The sequence below is a fragment of the Protopterus annectens genome, chromosome 4.part0 (assembly GCF_019279795.1).
Source record: "Protopterus annectens isolate FY-2018-M chromosome 4.part0, PAN1.0, whole genome shotgun sequence".
Lineage (NCBI taxonomy): Eukaryota > Metazoa > Chordata > Ceratodontiformes > Protopteridae > Protopterus > Protopterus annectens.
Window position 1 is genome coordinate 1627771360 of NC_056733.1, and position 13717 is coordinate 1627785076.

General features: G+C 42.2%; 1 protein-coding gene across 1 annotated transcript in view; it reads right to left on the reverse strand.

Annotated features, from left to right (window-relative positions):
* The window catches only part of ATOX1 (antioxidant 1 copper chaperone), a 414888-nt gene that overhangs the window by 207679 nt on the left and 193492 nt on the right, over positions 1-13717 (reverse strand). The window contains exon 3 of the mRNA XM_044069417.1: positions 10610-10751. Within this exon, the coding sequence (XP_043925352.1) occupies positions 10615-10751 (137 nt within the window). The 3' untranslated portion in view covers positions 10610-10614. The remainder of the gene's footprint in view (positions 1-10609; positions 10752-13717) is intronic.

Consider the following 13717-nt stretch of genomic DNA (forward strand, 5'->3'; position numbering starts at 1 on the left):
ACCTGGCTCTTGTCTTAAAGCAAGATGCTGCTGAAGAGGGCAAGTGGCTGTTTAAATGAATTTCCTTTGGAAACCAGTACCCTCATCATACAGTCACATGGGCTGGAAGGCAAGCAGCCCACATGGGCTTTGGATGGATGACAACTGGCAGACCTGATAGAAAAAAAAAATGACTACAAGAAATGAATGCCCTTTTTATTAGCTCCAATGTGTCCCAGTAATTGTACTTATATCACTGACAATTCTAGAAATTTAACTGGCCATGCTCAAAATACTTCTGACTTCTTTAGCATTAACTGGATGCAACACATTGTCTGCTGTCATCCTCATGCAGTCTAGTGATATTCTGTTCTCAGTAAATATAAATCTATAGAGGCAAATCGATCTATGTCCGGGCATCCCCATTTCCTTGTTAGCATGCTGAAGACTTGTGGATACAGCTGCCACTCATGGGGATCCATGACGTTTCTGCTTAGTTCGTCTGCCAGAGTATTTTTCCTTCCTGGCAGGAATTGCACCTGCAGATGTACTTGGTAAGTTAATGCTGTGTCCCACAAAGTCATGGCTAGTTTGCAAAGGGGGTAAGAATGTGTGCCCCCCTGCTTGTTTATATACCACATGACCGTGGTGTTGTCTGACTTTATCAGTAGTTGTCCCAGATGAAGTAGGTCCCTGAAGGCTGTCAGGGCATTCTGAACTGCTAGCATCTCTTTTTGATTGATGTGTAGATGCATTTGGGTTGAGGACCATGTGCCCTGAATGCATCTTCCTGCCATGTGGGCCCCCCAGGCATAATCTGATGCATCCGTTGTTAGTGTCTGCCTGGCTGAGGGTAATATGAATGGGTGTCCCTTGTTTTGGTGACAAGCCTTTGCCCACCATCAAAACTCCTGTTGTAGGCAGAGAATGAGATTAATCATTGTTTCAAGGCTGTGGCAATGTTGAGTCCAAACACTTTTTAGGTACCATTGAAGTTTCCTCATATGCAGTCTTGCATATGGAATTAGTAGGATGCAGGATGCCATGAAGCCCAAAGCCTGCATAATTTTTCCAGCAGATAACTGGGCCTTTGTTGCCAACATTTTGAAATAAGTAGTCAGTTGCCTTTGTTTGTCTGGCGTGAGATAAGCCATCTGGGCAGTTGTATTTAAGCTTGCACCCAGGAATATTATCTCTTGAGAGGGTAGTAGTTTTGATTTCTTTTCATTTACTGTGCACCCTAGGCATGTTAGAAGTCTTTTCACAAACGCCAGATGCGGTAGAAGAATGTCCTTGTTCTCTGCTTGAATTAGACAGTCATCCAAGTAAGGATATATTTGTATTCCTCTTTGTCTGCAGAATGCAATTACTGGTGCCAGGCACTTTGTAAAGACCCTGGGCGCAGTAGATAAGCCAAAGGGCAGTGCAGAGAATTGGTAATGCATTGAGCCAGCCTTGAATCTGAGGTATCTTCTGCATAATTGTCTGATTGGGGCATGCAGGTATGCCTCTTTTAGGTCTAGAGTCACCAGTCAAGCGTTCTTGCCCAGCATGGGCAGAAGCTGCTGCAAAGTCATCATTTTGAATTTTGGTATATCCAGGAATGTGTTCAGAATAGATAGGTCCAGTACTGGTCTCCAGGTCTTGTCCTTTCTGGGTACCAAGAACAGTCTTCAGTAAAATCCTTGTCCCTGCTCTTGCTCTGGTACTTGTTGAATGGCCCCCATGTTCATGAAGGATGGGACTTGTTTTTGTGCCTCTGCCCTTTGATTTTTTGGCAGATCTGGCCCGCCGTTTGCCTTTGGCAGGGTATGGAAATGGAACTTGTACCCTTGTGACACAATATTTAGAACCCATTTGTCCTGGGTTATAATGTTCCAATTTTGAGAAAAAAGTGCTAATTTTCCCCCTAAGGGTGCTGCCAGGAGATAAGTGCTTGTTGCAGGCAGGGGGAAGTCATTGGGACTGTTTCCTGTACGGTTGTGATTTGTCTTCTTCAACTTTGGAGGTAGAAGCACCCCATTGCTTTGATCTGTAGGAACCTTGCGCCTAGGATCTGCCTCTAGGGCGTCTGGATCTGCCCCTTTGAGGTCTGTCTGACACAGGAAAGGACCAATTCTTTGCAGGCCAGTGTCTACTAAATCTAGGTGGTTGTACTTGTAAAAAATCTTTGACAGTTTGCATAGATTTAGCTTTGTCCTCCATTTTCTTTAACACCTCCTCTGCCTTAACACCAAACAAAGTATCATGCTGTAAAGGTGCATCTAATAATTTAACTTTGACATGATCAGGCATGTTTTGTTCCTTTAACCAAGCATGCCTCCTAATTACAGAACCCGTAACTGAGGCCCTGCAGGAGGCCTCCAAAGAATCAAAACCACATTGCAAAGTATGCTTTCCAACTTGTTCAGCTGCATGCAATAAATCCTGCATTTCCTTGTTTTCTGCACATTCAGAGTTTAATAACATTTTCTGTTTATTTGAGCATATGAAACTGACAGTTTAAGGCCCTTATAGCCAAGGTAGCAGATGTGTAAACCTTATTTCCCCACTTATCCAGTGCCCTAGAATCTCTGTCAGAGGGGGTAGGGTTTTTTGCAGGGGAAGCCTTAACTCCTTTGGGACCCTGTGAAATAGTTTCTGGGTCTGCAGCAGGGTTTTTAAAAAGGAATTTATGAGAGTCAGGAACCCTGTAATATCTGTCAGGCTTAACAGGAGCTGGAGGTAAGGAGTCAGGGGTAAGACTAGACTCCGAAAACACATCATCTACAATATCTAACACAGGTGGAATGGCTAGTGGCCTGTGTTGAGGTAATAAAAGGAAATCTCTGAGCCTCTTTTTAGATTTTGAAAAATCTTGGCTCTCCCAGTGGAAATGCTCCCTCATGGTATATGCAAGGTTTCCCCAAAATAATAGTCCTCTGGAGAAGAAGCTGAAGGTATAGATTCTTCAGCATCAGAATCCTCATAGGGGGGAAGAGAATATTCCTCGTCAGAAGAGGAATCAGAATAAATAGAAACCTGATCTGAAGATTCATAGTCAGTCTCTTGCCTATGCCTCTTATCAGGAGTGGGATGGAAACCCCTGATCAAGGTAATTAAGTCTTCGGCCATTTTGAGCATCTGTTTTTTGGGCATAGAGGCCTGCCCACATGGCTCTTGAGTTTGTTTCTTTGCTTTAGAAGGTGCTTTAGTCTTTGCCTTTGAAGCCGAGGTTGGTTTAATGTAAAGAAGTTTAGGTCGGAATACACCCTCAGAAGCCAGTGCCTGCTCAGCAGCTCCGGACCCATCTGAAGGGAGAGTATCAGAGGTTCCAATACCTTGAGTTTCCAGAGGCATGGCCGACTCCACGTGGGAGTCAGTAGTGGCCTGCAACTCTAAAGAAGCAGGCGTCAGGAGCTGCGAAAGCGCCTCACTGAGAACCAGCAAAATGGCAACTGGCTTAGGAGAAGCTTCATCATCAGTTTTGGGCCTCGGTTGCCTATCTTTCTCCTTTTCTTTGCGTTTTTTGTGAACTCCGGTAGTCAGATGGCTATCCAACGACATTTCGGGATAATTAAACCTGCGTCCAAAACAGTTTAAAGCAAAATCATACTGACGTTTAGTAGTGCATTGGTTAAATCTAGCACAAAACCGACAACTAGCAACGTTGTGATCAGGGCCTAGGCAAGGAATACAGTAAGAAAAAGTCCTTATGAGGTATTTGCTTTCCACAAGAAATCCAATTATTAACTTTTTCTGACATTGGTCTGGAGCAAGAAAAAGGTTTCCCCAACAGGGTACTTGGCTTTATTGAAGACTTCGGATCTGAAACTCAAACACGAAAATCTAAGGAGTCAGCCGACCCGCACTTGCGAACTGCTTCTGCTTCGGGCACCGCACGGCAAGAAAGACTAAAGAAAATGGCGTCGGCCACATCTTTTATACCCCTGACGACCTGACGTCAGGGAAGGGGCGACAACAGGCGACAGCAGCCGACGCAGGACACAGGACTTTGGAATTCAGGCCAACTGAGGGCAACCTGCCAGAAGGATTACCGAAATGTAATGACTGCAACAGTGAAACACGAAGAACATCATCTGTTTCTCAGGCAGGTATCCTTCTATGAGGTTGTGTTACTGAAGACACTTTTGCAGATTATATGTTTTTTTTAACATCATCAGATGAATGCATTTAATTAACAGTCCATCAGTGTCCCCCACCAGGCAGGTGATTTTGCCTAGTGTTGTTTGTCCTCAGTAGGGAGGTAGTTTATGGACCAAGCTCCCCTCTCGTACATAAACGCCAACATTTCACCAAATGAAGCATCCTCTGGATGGGACTGTGACAGCCCTTTTGATCCTCTGAGTCAGAATATGATAATGGAGACCCAAAGGGGAGTCTTGGTACTTCCTTTTGCATATCCTCTTTTTTTTTTTTTTCCTTTGGTGTGTCAGGGGATGAGTTTTCTAAAACCTCAGAGGATTGAAGTTGCTCTTAAGCAGGAAGATTGATGCTCATAGATTAGCTCTGACCTGTGGATGCTTGAAAAGTGGAAGTCAAGAAAAATAGTGCGTCTCTGGGTGGAACCACACCTGGTGGGACCTAATGCAATGTTCACGTAGGAGAGCTAACCATCCTTCCCCAGCACTTAAATAGCCAAGCCTACCTCACTAGGATCCAAAAATGTCAATCGAATTGCTGAATCCAACCCCCCCTTCAAAGAGATGGTCTTCAGCAGGAGGAAGAGACGCCGGGACCAGGAGGTTTGACAGCTCCGATGAGAGGATCAGAAACTAAGTCAAGAACCTCAACAACAGCAACACAATCAAAGCTAACAGATCTGATACAGGTGTTGAGGCCATCAGCCAGACTCCTAAGTCCCAAGGCTGTTTCAGCACAGCTGGAGACAAATACCTCTGTACCACAGCCAAGAAAGAAGAGTGCATTGAGGGCACAGGTTCTGAGAGAGAAATGCAAAATAATCAGCTACAACAAGATAGCATCCAGAGGGGCATGCTAAGTTGGCATCTGATTCAGCTAGTCCTTGAGCTACAGTTGCTTCAGTGCAGAGGAAGAAGACGTCAGATCCACAAGCTTCTTCAATGGATCTGATTCTTTCTTGGGCTTGAAGAGTTTCTCAATGGATTTTTTTTTGATCTTGTGGACTGAAACCCTTACAAATCTCACAGTGAACAGGGAGATGGGGGACACCCAGGTAGACCACACACATAAGACCTGTGTACCTTGTACCTACACACAGAACATTTCTTAAAGCTATTCTTCTTGTCCATGGCGGGATCCAAGAAATGGTCACCACCACCACCACCCGAGCAAATTTTAAACACTAGCTATAAGTATACCTCAGAGTCCATACACACCAACACTCTAATAAGGTTATTTTGTACAACAGACTAACATACACACTACTCTTCTTCTTCTTTCAGCTTTTCCCGGTTAGGGGTCGCCACAGCGGATCACCTTGTCCGCTCATGATTGGCAGTGGAGTTTTACAGTGTTGAGTTGCCAGCCCGGTGCCCAACCTTCCACAGAAGGCACACACGCACTCACACTTAGGGCCAATTTAGAGTGTCCAAACCACCTACAACATGTCTTTGGGATGTGGGAGGAAACCGGAGCACCCAGAGAAAACCCACGCGATCACAGGGAGGACATGCAGACTCCTCACAGAAGGTACCCCAGCCGAGAATCAAACCGGAGAACCTCTTGCTGTGAGGTGACAACGCTAAGCGCTGCATCACCATGGCCACCCAACATACAAATGACTCTAACAGGAAAAGCACAACAATGACTAATAAGGTAGCTGTTTACTAGAAAAAAATTATTTTGCTCTAACATTGAAGAAGCACCTAGAAAATGCAATAAGTAAAGGGGTTATATGAAGTCCAAAAATTTCAGAACTAGGAACACCACAACAACAATCAGAGTGGCAGGCACTAACATTAACTGTATCAAAAATATTTTATAAATTGAAAAAGAGAAGCGAAGCACTTAGCTGCAGGGAGAATGCATCTAGTCACAAAGGCAGCAAATGAGACTGGGGTACCTTTTTTTATTTATTTATTTTTTATTTTATATTTGTTGACCAGGCTAGTCTAACTAGATATATGTCCATTTTCAGTAGAGGCCCGAGGAGAAAAGCTCCGACACCAAAAATTTTATACATACATAGAGCCCATAAAAGCAGAGTTACAACACAAACAAATTACATAAGTATAGCAACAGCTTAAGCAAAAACTTTTTAAAATTCAGTTTTAGGTTAGACATAGAAGACAGATTGTTATATTACAGTTGTATTAAGAAAAAAATAACAAAAAACATTTACTGTACATGAGTTTCCTCAGGATCGCAAGGCAGTCAAAAAGCAGTCAGACAACTAAAATTTCTGATTCAAGGACAATGTGGAGCTTAGAGAAAATATCATAAAAAGTTTTTAGTTGAGAGGTAATTAGACAAATAGGAAAATTAGTATCAGTCAGGCTTTGAGCAGGGGCATTGCCATTGGTTTTTAATGAGGATTTTCAATTGTTTCTTGAAAAGGTTGGTGGAAGTCAGGGATGTTATTTCTCTTGGAAGTTTGTTCCAAGTATTGCCAACAGCATTTGAGAACAGGCAGTCACCAGATTTGTTGTTGAATTTTATGGTGGCTACTTGTAGCTTTTTTTGCAGATGTTAGGGTTGGTAAATTTGTATAGGAGTTAAAAAGGTTACAGAGTATGGGAGTATTTGCAGGATGATGTATGACCTTATGGATAAAAATGAGTTGCTGGAAAAGTATTTGGTTGTGAACTTCCAGCTATCCTAGACATTTAAGATTATGGCAATGGTGGGTATGAAAGGGGGCACCCCTGGCAAATCTGGCTATGTTGTTGTAGGAGGATGCTAGTTTATTTAGGTTGCTTTTGGATAAGTTAGTATAGATAGGGGAGGCGTAGAGAAGGGTTGAAATGAGGTGGGTCTGAGTAATGGAAATCTTAGCTGAGGCTGTGAGAAATGGCTTAATTTTATAAAGGAATCCAAGTTTTCTATTAACTGATTTAATAGTTGCATTTATGTGTGTGTTAAAGTTGAGACTGTTGTCAATAGTTACACCCAGGAGTTTGGTGGTGATGTCGGGAGCAGTTTCTGTGCAATTATTTGATGTAATTATGAGATTTATGGGGGGGGATTTCTGTGTAGGAGTAAAAAGTAATAATTTCGTTTTTTTTGGGTTAAGGAGGAGACACCTTTGATGGAACCAATTTTCTACTTGGGTAAAGACTGTTTGTGTATTGGATTGTAGCTCTGCTTGGGAAGATGTGGCGCATATTAGAGTTAAATCAGTGGCATATTGTATGTATGTAGCTTGGGGAAGGGAAGTTTTCAGATCATTAATGAAAATAGTAAAAAGGAGTGGTCCAAGAATTGATCCTTGTGGAACTCCAAGGGTGACTGAAAGCTGAGAGGATAGTTTATTGTCCCACAGGACTGCTTGTTTTCTGTTTTCCAGATTAGATTGGAACCATTGTACTAATTTAGAATCAAGAGAACGTGATTTAAGTATCCCTGTCAATAGTTGGTGGTTAACCATATCAAAGACCTTTGAGAGGTCTATGAAAAGGGCAGAAGATAGCTGGTTAGTATTCCTATTTTTAGTAATACAGTCTGTAAAGGATAGAAGAGCAGTTGTAGTACTATGGTGAGGTATGAAACCATGTTGGCACTCCACTAGTAGCTCATTTTAGAGGAGATGATGCAGTAGCTGATGGTGGATACATCTCTCCATAATTTTAGCTAGAGGAGAGAGAAGGGCTATGGAGCGGAAGTTGGATAAGTCATTAGAGGTACCTCCCTTATGCAAAGGGATAATATGTGAGACTTTCCAGATGGATGGGACATAGGATTCCGAAATGGTTCTGTTTATTAAGATAGAAACAGGGTAGGCAAGTACACCAGCTGCAACTTGCAGGTATCCAGCTGGGAGGAGGTCAGCTGATAGTGTACGTGGCTTAAGTTTGAGAAGTAGGGAGTGTATGAGAGATGTTGGAACAAGCTGGAGGTTAAGTGTCTGGGGCAAGTTGGGTAGTGAGGAGAGTTTGTAGGTGGTAGCAGGCGGCAAGGTATTAGCTAGTGACTGAATTGTTTCAGAGAAAAAATTTATTAAACGTGTCAGCAATTTGGTTAGGACAAGTTTGAGTTAAGTTTGAAGGGGTGGGCGTTTTGGACTGTCCTGGGTGGAAGTTTATTAATTCCTGACTAGAACTTTTGTGGGTTTTGCTGTTGAGTCTGTTGGAGTTTGAGGTAGTAGTTCTTTTTGTCAAGGAATACAGATTTTTTGTAGTATTACAAAGTTTTCTAAAGTTAAGGTGGTCAATTGGGTTTTTAGTTTTTATCCATTTGGACCACAGTTTATTTCTTAGTCGAATGTTAAGCCTGGTGTCTTTGGAGAGCCAGGGAGTTGGTTTGTTTTTAATTCTAACAATGCAAGTGGGAGCATGGTGGTCTAGGATTTGCAAAACTTTTTTGTTAAAGAAAGAAACTGCATCGTCAAGAGCTAGGTATTTTAGAGATGACCAATTGCAGGCTTTGAGCTCAGCTTGGAAGTTGTATGGGTTGAAGTCTATCTTGTTTCTGGTAGTTATAAATGCTGGAGGATTGTGAAAGTGGGTCTTTTGCATAGTAATGAAAGTAGGAGAGTGGTCACTTATGTCATCTGGGAGTATACCTGTTGTATAGGCATGGGGTTACTATAGTAATGAAAGTAGGAGAGTGGTCACTTATGTCATCTGGGAGTATACCTGTTGTATAGGCATGGGGGTTACTATTAACTAGTATCCAATCTAATATGCTTTGTTTGTTGCTAGGTTTGTGGGTTCTGGTAGGGAAGGTAATGGTTTGCTGGAAGCCAAAGAGATTTATATGTGTAGTTGGGTTGGCAATGGTACATCCATTCCAATTAATATGGAAATCACCAAGGAGTATGGTTTCTTGTGGTAGGGACATGGAAAGCCAGCTAAGGGTATTTTTCAAGAGTACTGATGTTATTACCTGGGGGGGATATATGATCAAATAATATATACAGATTTTTTTTGTATTAATTTGGAGCTTAGAGGTTAGAATTTCAGCATTATTATGTGGTGGTGGATGGGTATCTACTACTGTAACATTCAATTCAGATTTGAAGAGAATTGCTACCCCACCACCCTTTTTATTTAGACGGTCATGTCTGAGAATGTTATAGCCTGGTGGGACAATATCATTGTCTTTAGTTGTGGGTTTAAGCCAAGTTTCAGTAAGGCATAATATGTCAAAGGAACAGGTGTCTAATAGGGCATGTAGCTGGGTTAATTTTATTATTTACACTACATATATTGAGGTGACCTACAAATAGAGAGTCTGGGCTTTTTGGGAGTGAGAGAGGAGTAGAAATATTTGCTGAAGAAGTATTAAGGGTGGTATGGTTAGGACCCAGGTTTGGGTGGATGTCACCATGTAATAGTAAACAATTTTGAGGGTTAAATGACAGTTTGATAAGTTTACATAGAGAAGGGTCAGCTTTTCTCAACTGGTGATATTTAATATGGGATAGTCTATGAAACTGTGGAAGAAGGTAGGATGAAGAAGATGTTATGTTACTGTGAGTTAGGGAGGTTATAGGAGTGAGGGGGCTTGTTTGTCTTAGGGGGTGCTGAAATGTAGCAAAAGTTAGGGATTCATAACAAGTTAGGTCATGAGATATCAATAGAAAGGTTAGCCCTGTGGATAGGAGAAGGATGTTAAGATGTGTTGACCAGCAGTGGCTATACATAGTGAGAGATGTAAGGAAGAAGAGGTTAAGATAGTTGGCTGAATTGAAAAACAGTTACATGGTGGGGTGAGAGAGGGACAGTTATCTGTTGAACAGATTGGGTTAAAAAAAAGGTGCCAAAAATTGTAAGCTGATAAGAGCAATGTAGGTGGTTGATTGGTGTCTAGTGTTAGGGGTGTGGCTATGGAATTATAAGGTCAGGTGTATTGGGGTGGGTGGAATTTGGGGGTAGGGGAGCGGAGTGAGCCTGCAGGGCTATAAGACAGCCATTTGTGGGCACCTTGAAGGATTTTAGCCACTGGGTTATAGCAACAGGACAGTCAAGCTTCATACTTCCCACCTCTGCAGAGAGGACTACTAATGTCATTTTCACCATCTGAGACACCATGTCCTCTACCCCCAACCAGTTTAAAAGCAGTGTCATTGTTTATACAGTGAAGACAGTCGGTGTCAGGAGAAGTCGCTGACAATCCATCCACAAAACAGAAGCTATTTTTATTTTTAATGGAGACATTAGTATAGTTTAAGTTTTTTTTTTCCTTTTTGAAGGAACACTGACAGTAAGAAATAACAATCCTGACTTATTCCAAATTTAAAATCAATTAATGTTCCAGTTTGTCTAACAGAGCATTCATAATAAATTCTCGTTCTTCATCACAAAAGGCCTAGCTTTGACAAGTGTTCCACTGAAGTCCACCTACACCCATCTCTCCTAAAATTATGCACTGTAAGAAATGTAGATGTAGAAAACAGGAAGAAAATAACAAGTAGCAACAAGCAAGAATGTTGTACCAGTTAAAGGATATTGGTGGAAGAATGGGATGCACATTATCAAGACCTTACCATTTTTAAGACTTTACATCTTCCTGAGCCACATAAGTGGTTGCCTTTCCAGTTTTCTTTAAAGTCTCAAGCAGAACATCTACATCATGGTCGGAGTTGATGAAGACTTTTTTATTTGCTAAATCAATATCAAACTGCACACCTGTTGAAAATAGCAACAATTTATGAAAATACATATTAGTGAACATGTGCCCCGTTTAGCCAAGACAGAAGACACAAAATGCTGCTGACATGATGAACATGCCTTATAAGTACTCAACATTTACTACACAAGTGTTTCCATCCTTACCTGAGAAAAAAATCTGATGAAGAGAAAATACAATGCTGCAGCACAAAAGCTCATTGTTTACCAGTTTCATACTTAATTTTCAATAAAAATACAGCAAATAAATTATACTGACCATGTACTTTCTTGAGCAAACATTTTTTTAATCACAGACGAGAAAGCATTATTAGAAAAAGAGAAAAACAAAATAAAGAAATATACGCCACAAAGTTAGTATGTTTAGTTCCAGTAGCTACACATGATCATGCAGTATGCCTCAGATCTGAATTCACAAAATGTGTGACCATAAATCAAATAATATGAGATTCCAGCCCCGAAGAATAAAGGGCCCAATGACTTCAAAAGAATTATAAAATGTCATCTGCAAATGTGTTTTATAAAAAGGGGAGTTTTTATCTGTTTTTCTTTCAGGCACAACTACATATTAACAGGTGTCCTAAAATATTCTATTTCAAATAAAAAAAAAACACTTAAAAGGAACAACCCATCAGAATAAGAATTGCTGCATAGAGACCATTACAAAATATGATCCATGAGCCACCAGGACCTTATATTTTTACAGCACTGTCCAAAGGAACCTAAGAGCCCTTCCAAAACGCTATTATTTACTTGAAAGTACACATTGCTTAAAGGACCTCTCAGCATCAGAAGGGGGACACTTTAGGAGTTTCAAAGACTTCAGGCTTGAGAATCCAACACCAGTTCCTTGATGTGCATGAAGAGGAAAACATCTGGTTTCCATAGACAACAAAGTACAGAACCACCACTATGCATTTTACAATACAGGCCACTTCCCTGATCTCCTGAGTGCCACAAACTGCACCCACATTCTACAACATAGTCAAATTCCCTGATCTCCTGGATGCCGTGAACTGCACAAACACTGACGTTAAGGCCACACCTGCTCCAAGTGACACACACTGCATCAGCTAGAAGGACTTCCACTCCATCAATTGTCAGATGGTGTACAATGCACAGGGTATTACATACATTTTGTATTTGCACCACCCAGCAAGTTTCCATGACTGCCACACCTGGAAAGTACAGTTGTGTACACTTTCCATAAATGTAGATGTTCGAGTGTATTCACTGTTGCAGTCATCACACTTGGGTTATCTGCCTGCAGGTAGCCCTCAGTCAGTCCGAATACCAGAGTCTTGGGATTTCTGCATTGGATGCTGTCGCCTCTTCCATGACATCAGGTCGTCATGGGTATAAAACATGCAGCCAACGCCATTACATCAGTTTTTCTTGCCCCAGATGTCAGGAGCCCCCAAAATAGGAAGCAATTACATGGTGTGGGACACCTCCAGTAAAAAGTAAATAAAACTGCCATAAGATATGGCCAAAAAGAGGATAGGTAGAAGGAATAGAAAAGTCAGGGGGCTGGAGGGAGGGTAACCAGGACTGCAACAGTGAATACACTCAAACAGCTACATTTATGGTAAGTGTACACAACTGCACTATGTTCTTCGTGTTTCACTGTTGCAGTCATCACACTTGGGTTGAATCCCAAAGCTGAGGAAGGGCGGAGGCAGTCAAGAAGTATTGGTGCTGGCTATCAGGCCTTGTAAGACTGCTGTGGCAAATCCAGCTCTGGTTTTAGAAAAAATAGGCAAGTGGTAATGCTTGGTAAAGGTGTGTACAGAACTCCAGGTTGCAGCTTCTAGGATGTCCCTGGTAGGGACTCCCCTGAGAAATGCTGTAGAGGTTGAGGTAGATCTAGTGAAATGAGTTCTGATCCCCTGTGGGGTAGGTTTTCCATGGTGTTTGTAGCAGAAATGGATGCAGTGTGCTATCCATTTGGAAATGGTTTGCTTTGAAATGGCTTTGCCCTCTACTCATGCAGCAAAGCTGACGAGCAGCTGGTCAGATTTTCTGAAAGGTTTAGTTCTGTTAAGGTAGAACCTGATTTGTCTGTGCATGTCCAAGGAGTGCAGAATCCTTTCGGCTTTATCCTGAGGATTAGGGAAAAAGGTTGGTAAATGGATGGATTGGTTTAAAGCCACACTGGATACCACCTTGGGCATAAATGATGGGTTAGTCCTGAGGGAAACCCTGTCCGCATGGAAAATAATGAAGGGTTCCATAGCCATTAGTGCCTGTAACTCAGACACTCTTCTTGCTGAAGTGATGGCTAGAAGTAAGGCTGTTTTCCAAGAGAGGAATTTTAACTCTGCTGCAGCAGCAGGCTCAAAAGGGGGAAGCATGAGCTTCTCTAGTACAAAGTTAAGGTCCCAGGCAGGGGTGGGAGCTCTCCTCGGGGGCCTTAAATTGTTAGCTCCTCTCAGGAACTGTTTGATGAGAGGGTGAGAAAATAGAGGTGGCTCAGTATTATAATGAGCTGAGATGGCAGAGGCATGAATTTTAATAGATGAGAAGGATAGGCCTTTGTGGAGTAGCTCTGCTAGGTAATCCAGGATTTGAGGTAAGGTAAGCTGTGTCCTTTCCTTGAGACTGGCTCCAAGGACAATATCTTTTCCACTTTTCTGAATAGGATTTCCTACTACTAGGCCTTCTGGCCTCAAGGATAACGTCCATCACCTGTTTGCTGAGGGTTGCTGGTGGTGTATTCACGGAATAAGCCAGGCTGCAAGGTTCAGGGTATGCAGCTGTGGATGCAAAATCTGTCCGCCCTGCTGGGACAGCAGGGAGGGGGGTCTGATGTAGGTGTCAGGGTGGCAATGCTGTTAGACCGCATAGGAGTGGGTACCAGTGCTGGCGTGGCCAGTCTGGGGCAATAAGGATTGTCCTTGGTCTGTCCTGTTTGATCTTGAGTAGTACTTTTGAGAGGAGGGGCAGAGGGGGAAAGGCATAAATTG